This window comes from Strix aluco, chromosome 16 (assembly GCF_031877795.1).
Source record: "Strix aluco isolate bStrAlu1 chromosome 16, bStrAlu1.hap1, whole genome shotgun sequence".
Lineage (NCBI taxonomy): Eukaryota > Metazoa > Chordata > Aves > Strigiformes > Strigidae > Strix > Strix aluco.
This window is the reverse complement of record NC_133946.1, coordinates 21,345,878-21,367,102: the sequence shown is the minus strand read 5'-3', so window position 1 is coordinate 21,367,102 and position 21,225 is coordinate 21,345,878. Positions and strand designations below refer to the sequence as shown.

Below are 21,225 nucleotides of genomic sequence, written 5' to 3'. Positions count from 1 at the left end.
AAGGACAGGACAGCGATGACTTGTCAAGGTCAGTGTAACAGTAACAAGTCCTCGTCCTCCCTCTCCTCTGGTTGCCATTTCCAAGGGGTCAGCTCCCACGGGTCTGCAATGTGACTTACAGCCGAGCTGTGGGGGGGAGGATGCAGCAAACAGCAAGGACTTTGTCCTTTGGCAGCCACCTGGGCCTCCATCACAGCTGCCTCTGCTGACATACCATGTGTAGATGCAAAAATAAACCAAATTTGAGATGTGCTCAGAAAGTCAGAGCTGTGTATCAGCTTGTTTCCCATAGGCTTGGACAACTGCTCAAAATGTTCTCGGTCACATGGTAATTCCAAAATCATGCCTCCTCTTTTTTGTTGTTATTTTCATCAGCGAGTTAACCCTATACAGACTGAAGTGACCTGCTGCAGCTTCTACAGATTGCAGCACCTGAAAATACTGGCAGCTAATGGTCCACTGGCACAGCAAAGCTTCTGCACAAACCCTGCAAAGCCATCCCACCCAGAAAGCGTTTCCAAGATTACTCTCCCTCCACCAGCTTCTTAACCTCTGGAAGCAATTATTTCCTCCAGTCACCTGTTACAAGGGTTTCATTATTTCTGTGGGGAGCTCCCACACATCACGGGTGAGAGGTGGGAAGAAGAGAGCAGCCACTTTTGGCCAGAAGGTCTGAGGCAGCAAGGTCCCATCTCTGGGGGGCCTCTCCAGCAGATTTACATGGCAGTGCAAGAAGGGTGTCTGCCCAAGCTAGAAGTTACAGGGCTGTCACTGGAGAGAAGGCTGTGGAAGCCAGCAGCAGTGGATTTTTAGATTCTACATTTGATAAAGAGGAGAAAACACTACCATTTGATGTAAAGACACCCATATGCCAGGGGGAAAGACAGGCACGAGTAAAACTGAATGTGAACCTGGTTGTTCCATAAATAATGGAATTAATGGAAATCAAAAGGTTGATAATGCTGGACAATACAGAAGGGGAGAGACTCATGCAGTAGCCCAGTTATATTCAGTCCTAGAGCAAACTGTGTAACATTAACACAGCCATTCAGGAAAGGTTTCCACTCAAGAGTTGAGGCCAGGCTACACTTTATGTCCGTATGTCACTACATGGAGCACCAGGACTCGGTGCTGTGGGCAGCCGGACTTCTGGACCTCACCTTAACGCACTTCAGAGGCTCAAGAGCAGGCTAAGCTAGTTGTGGAGACATAGTCCGACTGTAAAGCAGCAGGAGCCCTGGGACACACTCCAAAACCAGCTCTGACACACCACAGGGTGCTCTTAATGCTCAGCTGATCGGCTCCCACTCTCTACAATATTCCCACCACTCTGACACAACCTCTTGGTCACATCATGCTGCTGTCAGCTATAGTGGTGTGAAACTGCAGCTGTGACAACATTGGTGGCTCTCAGCCTTATATGGGATATAGGAGTAACTGAGAAGATGATCCCCTTCCTTGAAAAAAAAAAAAATAGTTTCACCTATTTTAAAAGGAAGAAGAGGTTGAGATTATCCTAGGATTTACTCCAAGATGAAATGGGATTTTGCATTGCTCGGACAGTGGGCATTCTTCATCTCAGACCATGCAAATACTCAGAACCAGGGCTCTGGCTGATTGAAGGATATGGGGTTTTGCTTGCATAAACAGAAGAAGCAAAAAAATTTCTGTACCTATGTGCAATGAAACTCAAAAAGTCCGTTTAAACCTGCCAGCCTTGTGTCCAGGCTCACAGGTGACACTGGAAGGGAGATTCAGCTGTGGTATCCGTCCAGGTTATATGAAGAGATTGGTATGTCTGTGATCAAACGGGTTGAATTTGGCCTCCTTTCCACAGAGGACCACTTCATTTCTCAGGTCAATATGTGAACTGAGAGTGCTCTGATATCCTTTGTTAACCTCCATACGCTACGTGTAAGCTGTGCCCTTACTCATAATTATCGATAGCTCTCAACAGTGTAAGGACACTTATGAAGTGCCCTTAATTTATAGCCCTTGCAGCAGAGCCCAGCTTTAGGCAGCCTCTCGCTCTGTCAGGAGCCCACAGAAATGCTTTTTGCAACAAACTCGCAGCCTCACTAGAAACCTGGTGTTTTCTCTCGGCACATCAAGCCAGCTGATGCAGGGACCTCAGCCAGGGAGGAGAAGGAAGGGAGGTTCTCAGCTATCGCTTACCAGCGGCTCAAGGGTGAACACATCGTCGGAGAAAAGCATGGAGTCTCCTTGCGCCTTTGCCCGCTGGTTCTGGGAGGGGCGGGAGAGAAGGGAATGGCGTTCTCGGAGAGCGGGCTCCACCTTGCACTCCCTCAGACAACGATCCATCTCGTCCTCTTTCTGCCTCTGCAGCCTGCAGCCACGGGGAGAGACAAACCAAGCAGATAATTTAATGAGCAACATATTTGCAGAGACTCGTGTGAGCGCAGGGGCAGCAAAGCGCTCGGGGAGGAACAGCAGCAGCTCAGCAAGGGGCTGACCCCAAGCCGCGGGGTCCACACGGATCAGATTATCACTTGCTGTTCGCTGGCACGGCACGTAGTTTTACTCCATGCTTACAAGCTCAGAAGAGGTTTCTGAAAGCCAGCAGCCCTCGAGAGCCTCCTGGCTCAAAGTCTCTGCCACAACTGATGGAGAATCCACCAACAACCCCAACTGGCTTTTCCTACCACAGAGCTGCCTGGGGGAGGCAGATCAAGATGAAGGAGCACCCACTGCAGGGCTTCACTGGCAAGGGGAGACACAGCTGGGTTTCAGCTGCAGGCTACTGGCATCACTCTTTTCTTCCCCTTTGGACCTGCAGGGATAAGCAAGCTAAATGTGCTTTCTGTGCCCTATACTGCCTTCCACCAGAGGATCCCAGAGCACTGTAAAAGCAAACCAATGAATTCAGGCATCGCATCCTTTTGGTGAAACCAATGGCTTTATATGCATGGAAACAGAGGCCCTGAGAGGGGAAGGGACTTTGCCTAGCATCACCCACTAAAGAAGTCTGGACCAGCATCTCTGAATCCAAACCCTTACATCTAGCCTTGAACCACCTTATCTTTTTCCTCTTTTTGGCCATCTCTGTAGGGCTTTGACACAGTTAATCTCTCCCTTACTTGGTAGCTGTAGCAGAAATCATTCTAGTGTTTAAAGATCACAACCAAGAGATAAGGGAGCACGGCTACAGAGCAGTTGCTTCCTAGCTGGCATATCGCTGTCCCCTCTGCATGCTCCAGTCCCTGGCCATGAAGAACCAGCAGGTGACAACTCTGGGGGGATGAGTGGAAGGCTCCATGTGTAGCAGATCGAGGCAATGTAGTATAAACAGGATAGCAATCATCACCCAGCTAAATTCAAATACAGTTCAAAAGGAAATACAGTCATGGACGTTACTAGATGTACACAGACAGAGCCTCGGGCCAAGGCTGGCACCAGCACCAAAACCACTTGCTTTGGCTCGCTCCCCCTGCAGTGCAGTGGGAAATGTTTCTCCATGGCTGACCTACAGTGCTGCACGTGAGGAGGGCTTCCAGCCACCGATGGGCAACCCTCAACTCAACCTGCATCAACGGACAATAATTCCACCATTACATCCCAGAAAGTCCTGCAGGAGGGAGACAGAGCAAACCCCTGGATAGACCTTCTAATGATCCAGGTCTTCTGGGGTCACAGCCCAGAGCAGGGTCCTGCACTGCCTCCTCTCATGGAAAAAGTCCTCTCTGCTCTGAGATCTCAAAAGCTTCTCTGACAGCAGGACAGTGGCCTTGGAGCTATGACCATCCCTGAGGTTGCAAGTAGGAGGAAAAAAACATCCTGATCAGACTCTAGGACATAATCTGGCATGAGATCAGATGTAATTGGAAAAGAATCAGGTTGAAGTGAACTGTGGGGAAACCTGGTTGCCTCTGAGGGGAAAGAGGATCACTCAGGGTCCAATCTGAGACAGGCAGGCGAGAGGAGAGCGGTAAAGGAATGGTCCAGGCAAGTGCCCAGAGAAGGTAATGAGATTTTCTTTTAACACACTGAGCTTGCATGGAAGTCACACACTGTGTAATTAAAAATAGACAACAGTGGAAAACTAGTTTTGGCCTTCAAGGCATTTTTGACCTAATTATGTTGATCTTTATTGGCTCAGAAGCCCTTAAAAAGTGCTCCAGTTTAAGGCAGTTTCCTGATCAGCTATGAGCTAACTCCTATACACCTACATCCATGCAAGTCTGAAAAGTCCCACAAGGGTTCCCTTAATCACTCAAACTTTTAAGTGTCACTTCCAGTTCATCTCCCCGGGCTATAAGTGTTTCTCTGCTGCCTGAAACGGGAATTTCAAAGCTTCACCACAGACACCCTTTGAAGAACCTGCCCCATCTCTCAGCACCATGAAGACACAGGCTGCTGCAGCCCAAATGCGCTCTGTCCTGTGCTGCCCTACCTTCCCTGCAGAACCCTTCACCTCCGAATTCTCCCCAGTCTCTGAGGAATGGTAGAAATACCTCGTTGTGCTGGAAACCGGGACAGTGCAAGGCAATTCAACATCCTACAGCAGGATGGCCTCAACTTGCTGGGCCAACGAAGCACTTTACCCGCACATTACTGGAGAAGGAGCCTGACACCTTATCAAAGCTGGAGTGGAAGAAGCTGCAGTGAATATCGTAACAGTTATGCTCCCTGCAGCTATGTTAAGTGCTGCTACTCAGTGCAGTCCCGGGTAACGAGTGCTGACACTCTCCTCAGCCTCATGGACCCTCCATAGCCAGGGGTCTCTGGACCTCAGTGGTTTGGTGCTCCCACAAAGCAAATTTGCTCTCTGAGGAAATCCAGTCACTGCAATCAGCCTTTCCTCCCCAAAACACCATCCTCAGCTGGAGTATGGATGGAGCTGGAATGGGAGGCACTGAGCTCCAGGGACACGTAACCTGATGCCCTAGATGGTTTACTTGTCCTAAACCATTCAATGCACCAACACCCCTTGAGGCCATACGTTAGTTTTACCCTTGGGCAGTGTATCTTACTGAAATGAATCTTTGGAACAAACCTCAGCTTCTGATAATCTTCCTCTTCCTGAGTAACAAAAGCCTTCCACTGGAAATGGACTATGATTTCACTCCGATTGTGGATGACCACAGATCTGTGGTTTGACAGCGTGAGGTAAGTCTTCTCAACTGTCAGGGAGCTCCTGGCCAGCCTGATGTTGACATCTACAGCTGCTCCATAAAGGCTTGTGTGAATATCTTCACCTGGAAAAAAGCAAAGGGGAGTCTTTGCTCATCTCACTTGCTGATGGAAGTACGAGGAACAAAGCAAGCCACCAGTAACAGAAGAAATTGTTACAGCTTTTAGCTGTATTAGCAGTTCCACAGATCAGCACATTTATCACATCCTGACAGCTGCCCGTGTACAGAATGAGGATGTCCTGGGCACCACCGTCAGCACCTTATTTCTGGGTGTGTTTGTAGAGATTTATCCCCAAGGTCACAGTATTTACAGTGAGATTTTTCAGATGTGCTCAGGTGGCCTTTGGGTTGCCATCTCAATCAAGTCACAGGCAATTCTGCATCCAAGTCATTCGGGTGACTCTGAGGAGTCCCACCTCAGTCAGGGCTTGCCCAGTGTTGTGTCTCTCCTGACCCCTTGTTGCTGACAAGCAAAGATGCCTGGGGGCACGTGGGCAGGAAAGGGAGGTTCAGAGGAACAAGTGACAGCCCAGGGCAGGATGGGACACAGAAGAGAGCTTCACTGTGTTGTAGAAGCAGCGCCCTCACTTGCTGTGGGTTTGTGAAGACATGTCAAAACGAGACTGGTGGGGCATGGCCCACCCCAACCTGCCCATTACAGTCCTGCAAGCCCATTTCCTCAGCCGGGACCCTGTTGCTTATGCCTGAGTCTGCAAGTCTATGCTGCATCTTCCCAAGCCATCCAACGACCAGAGCGAAGGCATCTGTGCTTTCCACCTCAGACCCAGCTGAAGAGGAGAGTGTCCCGGGCTGTGCACATCAACTGACTAACGACTGGAGCCTTGCTGGAGTACCTGCCAGCACGTCACCCTCCCGAACAGACTCCCACCACAGGCTCCCTCATTTCCAGAGCTTCAAACCTTCCTTCTTCCCAGCCAAGTAACTCCTGGGAGTCAAATGAGCTCAAACTTCAGTACCAAGCCCATTCTTCCTCTTGCAGGCAAGTGTTTCCCAGGTGAGATGCAAACAGCAAACATCAGACATGCTCTCTAGAAATGGCATTTCTGTGGAGTGGTGCTTAAAGCCTCAGAGCCAGCCCCCACGGACAAGTGCAGCAACCCGGCCATAGCCTGGAGAGCATCCCGATGCAAAGGCAGAGCCTCCTCCTCACTGCACAGGTCACAGCAAGGCAGCCAGAGAACGGACCTGCCTTTAAACGGCTACCGTGCAACAACACAGGGAGAGAGCTGGATGTGTGCTGGGTGGACTCCTGAAATCCTAAGCCAGACACAACACAGCAGAATCACATTCATTCCAGGGAAAAAAAAAAAAAAAGGAGTCCCCTCTTTTGGGGGGACACTGGGGAATGAAGCAAGACTCACCCTTAAACCAGTAGATCTCTAGAGTCATTCACTCATCTCCACACAACGAGAATTCAGCCTTCATGCCTGTATAGCCTCAATTTCTCTGCTCTTAAGGGAGTCTGGAGTGGTAGGGATTTGTGGCCAGAGATGAGTTACGTTGCGAGGACAGCAGCAATGTTTACAATGACTGGATAATCTGCTTTCTATAATGGACAACTTGGCATACAGAAATAACTGATGTTCAGGAGGGTTACAGAGGTGGGTATGCTTTATAAGCATTGCCTCTCCCTCCACTGAGTCCTTGGCATATATTGGCAAGCAAAGGAGCCAGGAGCCAAGAAATGGGAGACATGCACAGTGCTTCGAGCTCGGGTTTATGGAAACATGAGCCAGCGCTCTACAACGATCAAGATGACAAACTACTGCAAAATAAACACCATGAAAACTATCATCGTCTCACTGTCTAAACCCATGGCCACATGAGTCTTGAAATACTGGGTATAGTTCTGATCTCAAAAAACAAGCTGAAGCATTTGAAGCTAAATAGAGAAGGGCAGAAGGAACAATTAAAAGTATGAAGCAGCTTTTATAAGAAGATTGAATAGGACTCCTCATCCTAGAAATCATATGGGAGATAGATGGGAGAGGCTTGTAAAAGCATGAATGGCCTGGGAAACGTGAATAAGGAAAAATTGGTCACTATTTGTCATAAAACAGGAACCTGAGGGCCTGAAATAATGTTATTAGTCAGAAATTACACAAAAGTGGTAGTACTTTTCCAGGGAGAATTCCTTCCTTTGGAACACACTGCCACAGGAGGCTGTAGAGGCTAACAGCTGTAAATCCAGAGAGCAACTGGACAAATTCTTTGAAGATAAAGCCATCAGAAGCTATTAAGCAGCGATGAGAATAAAGCCTCCAGCACAGAAAAATGCTAACTCTAGAGCCCACGAGGGAGAAAGCATATGCACTGCCTGTTTCTACACAATTTGCTAAACATCCCCTATTGCTGCTCTCCCGGGGAGGAGCTGGGGACGCAGCCACCCCTGCGCTCCTGGCTGCAGGCACCCAGGACTCTTCTGAAGGCTGGAGGGTTTGCTGGAGCACCTTCTACCACAGAGAGCATTCAGCATCGTTCTGAATACATAAACCCACAAATCTCTGGGTCCAGGAGAGCGTGCACAGCTGCCAGAGAGTCAGGAGGAAGCCACGGATCTGTCTGCCAGGCCGATGAGCTGACACAGAGAGCGGACCTGCCAGGGTCGGCCATGGGCGGCTGCAGGCTGCATGTCTTGGTGTCAAATTAGATGTGACATTTCATTTAAGACTCTTGGCTGTTTAATAGATAAGTTTTTTAAAAAAACCCTCTGTACTGTAACAGTGACGGAGCACTAGGTATTTCACTTGACAGGGTAATGTCCATGGTTGTGGTTTGGGATGCCTGGCTGCCATGAAAGCACATTTACTGAATCTAGATGTGTCTGCCCTATCGTTATTTACACAACATGAGCTTATTACAGGCTGTCAACTCTCTCATTCTTACATGTTTTTGATACATTTCCTACAGGTGGCAGGACACAGCTTTCTCTCTGCAACCTGAACAAAGCAATGCCTGAACTTGAAATTAAAAGCTAGACTTTTTATAGAGCAGTAGAGCAGATGCTTTGGGTTGTGCACTCCTGAGCGATGCTCTTTGACACAGCAGAAACACCACTGTGTTTTATCCCAGCATCCATCTGCGTGACTACGGACACAGGTATCTGAGCACACCATGATAACTTTTCACTATCTTGAAGTAAGAAATCTAGCATTGGGTCATACTCTGTGGGGCTCCTGTTGTGCAGGGAAACAGACAAAGAGAGAATTTACAGAACAGCTAAAACATCTTTCTGAATTCTTCTAATACTACATGATCATCCTGGTGCAAGGGGGAATAATTTTCAGAGCAGTACAAACTGTTCTTAAACAGAAAGACAGATTTTGTTTAGCCTGAAAGTATAGCTCAATGAATGGATGAGCAAACCCTTGCACAAGATTTCAAAACAAATTTCAGGTTTTATGAAGAATGCTTTCCTAGTATTCAACAGCTGGTACTTTCCTTCATTGATTACTGCTCTAAACATTAGGAAGCTGGTACCCAGATTGATTGGACTGAACAGAAACAAAACAGCACCCTGATGCATTTTGTCTTCACCAAGACATATTCTTCCTCTATCCCTGTGTCTCCCTCTCTGCTGAATTTGGATTTTAAATCTTTTTAGGAGTGAATGACAGTCAAATTTGGAATATTTAGGTAGCATGGAAAGCAAGTGTAATTTCATTTGCCCAGTCTGTCAGAAGACAGTGCCTTGCTCTCATCTCTTCTATGAACGCAGCTGGAGAGAGACAGGTCCTGCTGCTTTTTCACTGAAAATACGAGCAAGCAATGAAAGCAGAGCTCTTCACTCAAAAGGATGTTACTGTACCCCCATATCGACCTATGATAAGTAATTCTTTTGCTCCTGCTACTATCATACCCAGCTGCCTCCACTGCCGGCATATCCTTGTTTTTCAAACAGCGTGCAGAGGTCTCTGTTACCACTTCACCGCTGGAGAAGCGAGTCACTTCACCAGGCTAAGTGATCTCTGGAAAGCTGGAGAAGTCACCTACAGCCTGATCCAGCCCCCCCACCATGTGGTTTTTGCTGCGTCTCCCACAGAGCTACCACTAGATCAGAGTCAGGAGCACTGCTCTGAGCTGTTTCACTGTTGGGAAGCTAATGGCTTCACCTAAAAGATGCACCGAGTCTCTGCCAGCCTGAGAAAGGCCGTCTGTCCGTCCCCACGCTTGTATTTCCAGCCCTAGAGCAAAACGCAGAGCAGCGACAGTCATTTGTAAGTGCTTCTCCGAGGTGGTGTTCAGGAGCTGCCTTCAGACATCATTAAACCATCACGTTATTTACTCCAGACCTCGTTTATAAACCTCACCACTAAATAACTGCTGCTGCTAACACAGGTGTTTCCAAAGAACCATTCCCAGGCTACAACAAAGCTCAGAGCATCCTCGTCATTACTGTGGCCACAGGTATTGCTGTAACGGTCAGAGTCCCCAGCACGGCCCCGGCCTCGGCAAAGCACCCACTGAGCCCACGCAGCACAGTGCAAGAAGAGGGTCTCTACCCCAGAGGCCCTGCAAGGAGCCGTAAGACAACAGATGGGGATGGAAAGGGAGGTGGAAAGCAGTGACCAGCCAGCAGTGCTCCACAGGACAGGCTGCAGGCTCTTCAGACAGCTCTCCTGCACGTTAAGTCATCTCCTCTGCAGTCAGGCTCTCGCTGTGCATCCTTCTGTGACCGAGCACCCACAGCATTCCCCATCACCCCTCTGCACTGTGCTTAGGAAGAACTGTTTGCCTCGTTCCAGGATGAAATACTCCAGCACAGGAATATCTGGGAGCCAGCACGGAGGCTTTGTCCTGCCCAGCATGAAGGAGCTTCGCAGAATGTATTGAAAAGGACGATGAAACCGTCGGATGATGAAAGACCACTGCCGCATACCCAGGATGCCGCGGGCTATTTTTAACCATTATTGCTACTACAGTAACGATACGCTGGGGTACCTGACTGGCTGAAACATTGCTTTTGGCCATGGGAAAAATGGTGCAGGAACTTTCATTCCGATTGCCTGGCAAAGACATGCCCAATAGACCACCTAATAAATCAGTGACCCTTCAAGCTGCTCTTCTGCTTCTCAGCAGATGCTGATCGATCCACAAGGAAAGGAGGCTAATGAATGGTCAGTTCTGCCCTGAAACACATCCCCCGGTAATGACACTTCAGAACATGTCAGTGATTTCCACTGATGATAGAGTAGACAAGCTGCGGTCAAGGGTGTCCTGCAAAGAGATGAAAACCACATTCTTCCAGAAATCTTTCATGTGCTAAAAATGGGGTATGCAGCGTCACGCAGAAGTCTGTTTCTGTGCATGCCTGAGGATGAACAAAACAGCCAGAAGGAGATTTTTAACTTCCAAGTGACCCTCCTAGTACATACACCCCAGTCTGTGCTCACACAGTCAACTCCATGGGTTGCTGAGCAGGGTTTTTGTTCAGAGGGGTGTTATGGAGTTGTGGAGCTACAAAGCTGTGCAAAGAAACCTCAAGCAAATGAAGCACAAACGTAATTCCCCTTCATCTACCCTCAAAGTGACAGATCATCTCTCTTGAAACACAAGGCCCTGGAGAGGGGCCATACTCTGCAAGGAGCAGAATGGCCTTATCTAAAACAGTATAAGAAAAATTCATTATTACAAGCAGTTCTAGAAGAGGGGAACAAAGACAGGAAACAGTTGTTACCTATTAGCTGTTTTGACAGAAATGAACACTTTGGAGACCAACTAGACTCACCCATCAATCTAAGTGATTTGAACTATAAAAGCCTATAACCAATCAGTTGTATAAAGTATTAGTTACCAATCCTCGGTCTGTTGCAGTGCTGCTACTATTAAGATGCAAAGACAACATAGAATTGCACAAACTCCTATTTACACCTCTTTTGCCTACAATATATGACTCCCTCCACTCACTTTGAAGCAGATGTACAAGAACATAAAAGTCTGACAGAAACCAGCTACACTGCCGGGAATTCTCACAAGCGAAGGGAAGAAAGCACAACGTGCACTCACCACCTACGACAGGCAGAAAGAAAAATCCCTTTGCAAAGTTTTTAAATGCCTGATAGCCCAAGGAAAATCTAGAGAAGCCTCTTGTACAGCATCAGTCTGGCTTACACCTTGGGATAACACGGGAAACAAGATCTTCTTTAAAAACTCACAGAACAATGTAAGTTTCTAACCATGTGCCAGCACTAAACACAAATAAAAAAGAATTACATCGGTTAGCGCACTACAGGGAAGCTTTGGATTCAAAAGGGGCTGCTGCTTAGGAAGTGGAAGATTTCCCCACCTCTTAGCACTTGTAAGCAGCTACTATAAATCTGCCTGGTGTGGAAGGAATGGAGAAGTGCATGAAGACGAACAACTGCGGACTGGAGTGGCAGTGGCACACAGCGGTGGCCGTCAGAAGCTCACGGTCTGTTGCCATGAATTTAGCTCAACAGTAACTTAACGCTACTCACGGCAACGTCAGAGCCCCTGTAAACACTGGCACAAGACTAAGATTAAAACCAGAAAATGTTTTCGGTATTCCCACCCTGGTATCCTGCACAATACAAGGACGACTCAAGTATGTAACGAGGTAGAGAGTTTGCTCAGACAAGTACTGAGCCTCCTCCATTCTGGCTGAAGTCAGTGCAAATTGAGAACACTCAGCAACTTGTTTGAGTGATCTCAGGAATGGAAAATGCAGCACAACAAGGGCTAAACCTCAGTTAAACCCTGCTGCCTGTCCACATGCCTCAGTGGATTTACAAAGGAGAAAAAAGAGAAAGGAAAAGGCTTGATCCAGAGACTACATCAAGAGGATTTTCATTTCATTTTCAAACAAGTTCCTGGAAGCCACTGATTGCAATGCCAGCCTTGCAAGACAGATGACAAGACCCTTGGTCGAAAGGGGGTTCTTAAAGGAAAGAGAACAGAGCTCTGCAAGGGTGGTGGTTTTCTCCAAAGCCTACACAAAACCACAGATGACTATCACAGCAAGGCAGTGCTTTTCTCGGATGCTTTATCCTTGTGGGTAGCTGAGATGTTCAGAGGTGCTGGCACGTCCACGCTACAGTTACTTATGCAACCTCAAACAGCAGTAAACAACCAGGGCTGGGATTTCATGAGTTTCCTGCATGTGTACAGGACCACTAATACACCGCCAAGCCCTTGCATGGGTGGCATCATTTACCAAGTAAGCCGGTTCAGCCAAAACCAGCACCAATTTTACCTGAAGAAAGGGATTCAGCATCCCGACACGTTTACATTCCCAGCTGGAGTATGAGCTGGGATTTTTCACACCCAGACCCATGTACATGGGGGAAATGGAGGAGTTTGGACATGTAAAGCAGTGAAGGTCAAATTTTCATTGTAAATCATTATGCTCTTAGCAGCAAAGACATTTTCTTCACACTCACCTGTAAAGTTTGTAGCAACACGACTACCACCACATAGACAGTCTATCCAGGGGACAACACCTGTGCTCCTAACCAGGACAGTCTAAAGGACACACAATTCTAATCAACCAAATAGCAGGCAAAGGGAAGAGCTCCATGTCTGCTTAAGCAATGCTAGGGACAGATTTGACTCAAGTTCAGCAAAAACTAAACCTACGCAACATGCACCTGATCCTGCGTCAGTCACACTAACAACAGTGTGATTCACTGAGAACTGCTGCCACTTGTGAGCAAGTCAATACAGACACACAGTAAAGCAAGGAAAATGCCTCCCAACACCCTACACTGATATTTTGCTCTTAGTGCCTCTGTTTCATAAGAAACAGTCTGTTGGTGGCTCTGAAAGAGCAACCCAGCTGCTTTCTGTATGCGAGTCACAGGGAGTCTGACTTAGCGCAGGACAAATCAGCCAGGGCTCGCCCCGCCAGGTTGGGCAACATTGTCTGCTGCTCTGCACTACACCTGCAACAAGCAGCTTTTAAGACTGATTAAATGTTTCAGTTTCACTTCAGCAATTAATCTCAGCAGCCTTTTACTTAATTGTATGCTTCAAAGTTTGAGAGACAATCCCTTAATCATTCCTTGCTCTCCTTCTCAGTCTGTGGTTTATTGAAAAATAACTGCAGCGCTGCACTGACAGGCGGGAACGAATCCTGCCTTCATCTCCCAGGTGGCTGCACCATGTTCCGGGGAGGTTGCCTATCCCAGAGCCAGCAGATAGTTTGGTCCCTGTGGCCTATCCATGAAAATCACTTTTGCAAAGATTAACCATGGAGGAATCAGGTGTTTCAGTAAGAACAAGACTCAGGTTTTCAAAGCAAGCTGTGAAGATCCTGGCCCTGGATTCTTCACTTGGACTGTTCATTTCACATGGTATAAACCCCACAGCCCTAACCTCTAGGGTAGTTAGCCCTGATCTAACCCAGAAAAAGATCTGTCCCTCTGAAGTTTATCCTATAGGTTCCCTATATGCATACAAATGAGGCACCTTTTGTCGTTCTCTGAAATTTCAGTAGTTCTGTCAAGACAGTGCTACCCAAACCAATGAGCTTCTCTGAGTGAGCATAAACCATTCTCTGTGAATGTGTCATTGACTGAAAAACATTAAACAAAGCTGTGATAACTCAGAAGCCTACAAAGAGCATTTGGAAGATATAGGAGCATTTCTAGAACTTCTACAAACTCAAGACAATAAAATGCTCATTGCTGGGCTAAAGCATCACAGCAGCACCCAGGTGAGGACATCACACTTCCCAGGACCGAAGTTCAGGAACAGGGACAAAACAAACCTCTCTTTCAGGCAAGAGAAAATGCACACCAAATGCATTCAGGCAACTGAGGAAGTGTCTCGACCAGCATCACAAGATACCTCTGCTGAACCAAGGCAGACAGAAGCATTTTAACATCACACCTTTTTCTTGAGTTTTTCCCACTTACTCTTAAGTGACTTATAAAGCTGACAGCATTTCTGTGGCCTGAGCTTGGCTTCTCGTACCCTAGTATAAATTTTATACCTATCTCGGGAGGCAGCGAGCGCTCCCTGCCAAACCCCAAGAGCCCTCAAGTCCTGGCTGCTTCAGTCCTGATGCTGTGAAGTGTGGGATGTAGGTGGGTAGAGGGCAACATAAAAAAAGGGTCTGTGGCAAGACAACGGAGAAGCAGTACAGGGGACAGAGGTGTGTAAGAGACAGGGGGCATTTAGAGAGAGTCCGACAGAGACACGCATTCCCCACGTTACACTTCAAACAGAGCATTGTCTAGGAATAACACTTCACACCTGCATGTGCACACTGCAATGGAGAACCAAGGTTCCTCCTTCCTCCACTCAGCAACTCCCAGCAAAACAGCCTGCCAAAAATCTCATTCCTGCTTGAGGGGATCCACTTTAACAACCCCCTAAACACCAACTATTTGTCACTTTTTCCCTGAGGTAAAGGACAGGGGAGGCACACCTGGAGAGGGAATTAAGGTGGCTGCGACAACGGGAAATGATGGTAGATGACTGTCACGGGGGCGTGCTGGGTGGAGAACACCGTGCTGACACCAGGGATGGACCAGCACACAGCCACACAGGACACACAGAACAGACTCAGCCTTTGCCCCTTATCTGCTCCCTTCTAAGCACTGAAACGTGCAGAGGTTTTGAAAGAAAAGCTTTTAGAAGTAGTTTGCAAAGCAAGTTTAACATTATTCTGCTTAGAAAGGGCTCTGCTCTGAAGGATGCAGAGAGCGTGCACCACGCAGTGCCCAGCACTTACCTGTGTCATAGTGAACTACCAGGGAACTGGAATGATCCCCGGTCTTCAGCGGGTGAAACTCCACTGTTACTTGCATGGCATCACCAATCCCAAGAGTCCCGATGGAGGGATCCACAGAGAAGGGGCTGCAACGCAGAGAAAGAGACACATCAGGGCTACTGTGGGCGATTCGGGGACTATACTCCTTTTGCAGTCTGCTCCACTTCAGCTCACTTGTGCAAGCAAGAAGCAAACAAGCCACAGTCAGTAGAAAAAAACAGAACACAGAGGATCAGAAATGGCTCTACTGACTCTCACTTCTGAAGAGATCCAGCTCTACGAACATCCTGTGGTGTCAAACGACCTCATCTCCCCCATACTCTGCATCCCCTTCTCTGCAGGGAGGCTCAGGAGTCCGACCGCTAGCAATACAGCCAGAGGATGGGTTTTGAGGAGCACAGAGATGGTGAGAGCTATCTGCCTGCACAACTTGACACTGACTTCCTCAGGAATCTGTCTTTCCCTGCCACCTATAAACTCCACCTCAAGAGATGCAAATGTCAGGGCATTACCTGTCCCAGTGAGACTGCAGCCTAGGAATCAGACAGGGAGGATAAGTGTCTTTCTGGAAGACCGGAGAATAATTGTGGTTTAAATTGCAGAATTCATTTTTTTACCTTGAAAACATCCTAGTTTAGCCTAAGAAAGGGCACGTTTCATTGGCATTACAATGAAAGCTGCTCTAAGAAAAGGAACAATCAGGAAAAGATGAATAAGTGCAAACGCAGATTAGAGCGATACAACGACATGGAAACAAGACACGGAAGGAGGATCCCATTTACATCCTGAACCATTAAACCCCCAGCTACATGAAGTGCCATTACCAGGAGCACATCAAGGCGAGTTTAACAGGAGGTTTTCTGTGTATTCACAAGCACTGCAATCTGGGACTCTGAGTTGTAATCCAAGCTCAATAACTGTTTGCTTGGCCCACCAGGCAAATTCTGTGCAATGCATTGGAAATAATTATGAAAATGTGTTGGGATACTTTGGATTTAATATGAGCAATTATGATTTGTCACTAGGTAAACGGCTCTTGGCTGACAGACACAAAACTCAGTGCTTTAATGCAAAGGGACAAGTCAGGTGAAACATGCTTCTGCAGCTGGGCTTCGTGGCTCTTCTACAGCCCCACTTAGAAAACAAAAGTTATTGGGTTTAGTGCTTTGCTGGTGGTCAATTTGTCACCTTAAAAACATGTTCTGGAGAGTTTTACCATGCTTAGAGAACGCAACACACACAAAAATATTGAGAACAACTGGAGCGATGCGCAAGCTGAACTTTGTTCATGTAAGTAGTGACAGCTGATGAAATTGCTGGAGTTTCTGCTCATTAAGGAGATATCGCTGCAATTAGGGGCCTGACCTGCTCCCATTACAACCAGCGAGAGCATTGCCACCGAAGCACGGGGCCTGCAATGTTTGTGTGCTGGACCTGAGACTCTGGAGAGAGCGGAGGAAAGACAAGGCACCACCAGCCTCAGAACTGGGCTGTTCTACACGGTCCTGCATCCGCACTGATGGTTAAGCCAGGACTGCTGCAGGTCTCTGCCAGGGCTTGGGTGGGGTCATTGCCTGGTGTGGGAAAGGCAGAGATTTTGGTTTTTTCCTTTTTTTTTTTTTTGTTTCAGAAATGTTGCCAGAACAGAAAAGCTGCCAGTTAAGGGGGATCCCGGGCAACACTTCAGCACTACCTCCCATCCCATCACCTTCCTACTCCTTCCCCATGTCTACATACTCCTGCCCTCAGATGGATGGGATAGGATGGGAAGAACACTCCTGAAGATATCTTCATCTCTTCAAATTATCAGAAGAAGAGGATCCAACCAAGTTCAGGACTCAGTTCTCAGGACTGAGAAACGGAGCACAGATCAGACACTGCATGTCCTACATCCCACCCCATGCTGTACCCACAAGACAACTCTCTTACTGCTGTAGCAGGAGCTCGTTATTCCTCACATGGACCTGGTTCTCCAAGACCCAAAGATGCAAGCTCCATGGTTAAACTGAATTCCCCTGAATTTCAGTCACCGTCACTAAGCTGTTGTCTGCAGCCTACAGATAAGAAGAGATGCTAAGGAGACATCCCTGACACATTGTCATAGCCAAATGAAAACCACTGCCGAGAGATGACGCTAGCGGGATAGACGTTGGCTTTTTATCCATTAAGTGTGAGCTGTTCTTTAGGATAATTCTCATCCTGTTAGATCTACCCTTCTAATGAATCACTACTGCTCCTGAAAGACACGAAAGATAAGGTTTGGAGGTTTTTTAATAGCTCGTTTTCTTCTGACATGCTTTTTAACTACGTGCATTTGTAGGTTTGCTTTGTTGTACGAAATCTAAACTTTCACAAGTCCAGATCTCCCAATGGCACCTTGCAGTCCCCAGCTTGTATAAACTTATCTAGCCACACCAATGTAGGAGAGACCTGCCCATCAGTACTTGCCGAGATCTTGCCTGTTATTGCCCTTCAGAAAGAAAGCAACACTAGATTTGTAAGCAATTTCATAATGATATATTTTGGCATTTACATCTTGCTTACTTTCACCATCTTGACAGTTGGGCATCCCATGATGATACCAAAGGCCAAATACTCCTGACAGAATTGAGAAACACGACTGACAAGTGAACAAAGCTGGCAGTTCTGTGGCCCAGGCTCTCAAACCACCATGCCGCCTGTTCTCCTGCAACCACACCTTTGGCACATGCAATGTGCAAGGAGGCTGCAATACACTTCAAGTGCCGTGGCGTGTTTATCTGCTGCAGCCAACCTTTCTCTGGTCTACTGGTGCATTATACAATCATTTGAGTTTGGGAGAATTGATTTCATTACAAGCTACCTCCAAACCCAAGGAAGACAGTAAAATTACTGGTGATTGAATTGCCTCTTCTGTCCACTAAGATCTATTGCAGGAAAAAAAACAAAGGTTGTTTAATCTTCGCATATATTGGTTTTTAGTAATGGTATAACAGCCAAAGTCAAGCAGTATAACTATTCCAGTAAACCCAGTCTGCTACAGTCAAAGCATCCAAGACTCCATCTCTGTGCTGAGAAATCCTGTGTGGAGTCAGCATCTCGCAAGCTCTGTATTTCCCTCTTTCACTGCACCTAGGCTCTGTTTTCATGTCCTTGGATGGTCTTTGCACATCCTATGGTAACTGGCCAATCTCACGCCTCCATGCAGCGTATGGGTACTACAGGGAGGGATGCAAGGGGGCTCGAGGCACTGTGCCTTGCAGGATAATTTCCTGAGCTTTCAGAGCTTGGTGGGGACATTCCTAAATGGATCTTATCTCGGATTGATCCCCTCTAGCCCCATAGCATGGCATAGCACGTCAGCAATGTCAGGAAAAGGCAGTGCTGCACTGAGATCTGCTTCCAGACACCATTTTCAAGTGGAATGTACTGGAATGACATTTATCTCTGTGAATGTCATGGAGCAGAAACTCATTGTCCTGCCTTAACAATGCGACAACACGAAGAGACTTTCTCTATTTATACTATTCTTATTTTTTATTACCATGCTATGCAGTTAAAGAGCTGGGTATGGACATGCAGAGGGAGGAGAGGCACAAAGCCAGACTGCATAATGGGGAGTGCTTTGGTGGTTTTCTCCCTTCATGAAAAAGTGGTCAAAATGCAGCCATGCTTCTGGTAGAAACCATGGCAAGGGAGAGCTCCGAACGGGGAACAGCAGAAGGATGCTGAATTGGCCCCATGGCTTCACTTAAGAGCTCTTCCCTGGAGGGAAATGCACAACAGAAAACATCAAAGCCTTTAGATAAATGAGTAACAGGCAGGGAACGTCATCATGAAGTGACCAGATGCAAGAGCTGAGCTCTCAGTACTGAGGGGAAAGGTTAGGATTGGAGATGGGCTGGAAAATGCACTGAAGGTGAAGGCAAACAGGTTATGCTTGGTGCCACAGACAAGGAAATCCAGAGAAAAGCTGCAAGGAAACATGATATGAACAGCACGATGGACTAGGAAATGGTGGCATCTGCAGCTGACTTGTGAATGGGCAAGAGCCTGAATATGCTCAGGCCAGAAAACACAAGTTTAAATTGTTTAGATAGAGAATAAAGGATACAGAGGTCACCTGACGGATCTAAGCTTAGACAGATCTCTCACTCCCTTCTACGCCACTAATCATCCTCCTCCTCCTCTCACATGCAAGCATGTGTTTTTAAATACTCTTTTAAGAGTATTTAAAAAGAAATCTGAACGAAAATCAGGGCAACTTAATTAGAATAAAATGCTACTTATATTCAAAGATTTAAATAATCTGTTTGAAATTTCAAAAGTTCATAATGAAATGGAAGAGATGGCAGATGCCCTCAGCTGACAAAGGAAATCATACCAGCTTTCCATCCCTGTACACATGCGACCCAGTTGTTCAGAATATTTTTTTGTGTAGTTTGAAATAAAACGTTTGCAATGCTTCCCATTTCTTTATTGCAAATCAGGACCGAAATATTTAATTGCTGAAGTTCAGAAACTCTTAAAATCCATATCAAGCAGGATTCGACATGTGCTGTATCACTCAATAGAAGAGCTGGAAAGTACATTGCAAAAATATGCTAGACTTTTACTGAGTATTTATTTTGGTGGCAACAACTAGATCTGGAGATCCCAGAGGAAAACTGTGCAGTGATTTACAAGTTCCTGTCTACGTGTTTCCACAGGGAAAAGAAGCAGCCTCCTTAAATAGCATCCTAGAAGCCTGCTTAAATACCCTGCCAGGCTTTGGTGGAAGCTCCTCTTGAACCGTCACGTTTCACAAGAGAAAAGTAAAGAGCAGCCTTTTGAGCCCTGTTTTCCTGGAGAAGAAGCTGAAGCAACTCAGGTGCACCAAGTCAGACCACTGGTCTTTGCTGCATTCTTGACCTCAGCTCCTACACCAAGACCTCTGGGACCAAGCAACTCACCACGAATTATCAGCCAATTGAACCAGTCTCCCTGCAGCTGCACCACCCTCTCCCATTCAGCAAACTGGGAAACCGGTGACTGTCTTCTGAGACCAAAAGGAGCAGGACAGGCTGTCCACAACACAACTCATGTCAGGCATTTGATTCGGGACCACCGGAACACCACGTGCTTGCAGCCTCCCAGAGCATGGGTGTCTTTGGCCGACACTGGTATGTAACTGTTTCAGAAGGTACTCAGGATCAGGAGGTTGCAAGCTGGATCCTTACAGATTCGAGCACTCTCCAGGAAATCTGGGAGAGATAAAGCTCTAGAAGAAAAGGCCCCCAACCCATGCACCAGACACTTGCTGCATCTTTTGCCTGTGCCCTCATTAGCATGTTGCTTTGGGGCTGTGGTGCAGTTTTGAAGCCAGTGTCTGCTCATCTCCACCTAAAAGCTCATTCTGCTTAATATTTGGTCCCAGGGACCAGACCAAACCTACTGGAAAACAAAGTTCCTGGACCACACAGTGTTCTTGTCAGGGCCTCAATACCAATTGCTTTGATCTACGATCTCTAATGGCACTTGCAAATAAAGACACAGCTGCTGGTAAATTCTTAAATGTCTCTCTCACCAGCTCACAGCTTGCCCATTTCTTGACACCGCGTTTGGTCTACAGGAACCGAGCTCCCAGAGCTGTCTCCTGCCACGCAGCATCTTACACAGCCCACGGGCAGCCAGGTTGCCTTCCTTCATTTGCTCTTTCAATCTAACAGAACCACTCTTGCGAGATGCTGTGTTGGAGACACCCCTGCAGTACAAAACCTCGCTGCAGCACGCAGAGTTTTATCAAAGGTTGCGTCACGCTTAAACACTATAAGCAACAGCAAACCCCACGTGTCCTGCCCGTTTCCAGCTACGGCTGCAATACAGCAGCTCAGATGCTCTGGTTCCGTGTTGTTACCAACCATGTTATCATGCAACAGTGTTTTGCACAAAGAAGACGAGCTCCTTTACCTCTCAGTGCTGATGCGGTAGCGAGCCTCCCGGTTACCGACGTTGCGAACCAGCAGAGTTTTCTGGGAGCTGTACTTGACTGGACAGACGGAGAAGTTCAGCTGGTCAGGGAAGTCCAGGATAGCTCGGGCACCGATAGCTCGGATTGGCACAATAAACTTTTCCCTTTCTGTGATGCAGGTGAGCTGGTAGAAATAATCCTGCAGGGAAAGAAACAATCTCAGCACAGTGCATTCAGTACCATCCCATGGCAGAAGAAAAACTGCTGTTTTCTATGACTCTAACAGTAGCATCCAGCAATGTCAAAGGACTTTCTACCTTAGTGACCTTTCATTCCTGCAGCGTGACTTGAACAGGGCTGTTAACTTGCAAAGAAGAAACAATCCC

General features: G+C 47.2%; 1 protein-coding gene across 1 annotated transcript in view; it reads right to left on the bottom strand.

Annotated features, from left to right (window-relative positions):
- LOC141930688 (hydrocephalus-inducing protein homolog) overlaps positions 1-21,225 on the bottom strand; it is a 51,729-nt gene that overhangs the window by 18,331 nt on the left and 12,173 nt on the right. Inside the window, exons 5-12 of the mRNA XM_074841890.1 lie at positions 20,839-21,038; positions 14,872-14,996; positions 5,015-5,216; positions 4,563-4,617; positions 4,412-4,516; positions 3,026-3,122; positions 2,664-2,721; positions 2,176-2,347 (exon numbers count right to left, since the gene is read on the bottom strand). Of these exons, the coding sequence (XP_074697991.1) occupies positions 2,176-2,347; positions 2,664-2,721; positions 3,026-3,122; positions 4,412-4,516; positions 4,563-4,617; positions 5,015-5,216; positions 14,872-14,996; positions 20,839-21,038 (1,014 nt within the window). The remainder of the gene's footprint in view (positions 1-2,175; positions 2,348-2,663; positions 2,722-3,025; positions 3,123-4,411; positions 4,517-4,562; positions 4,618-5,014; positions 5,217-14,871; positions 14,997-20,838; positions 21,039-21,225) is intronic.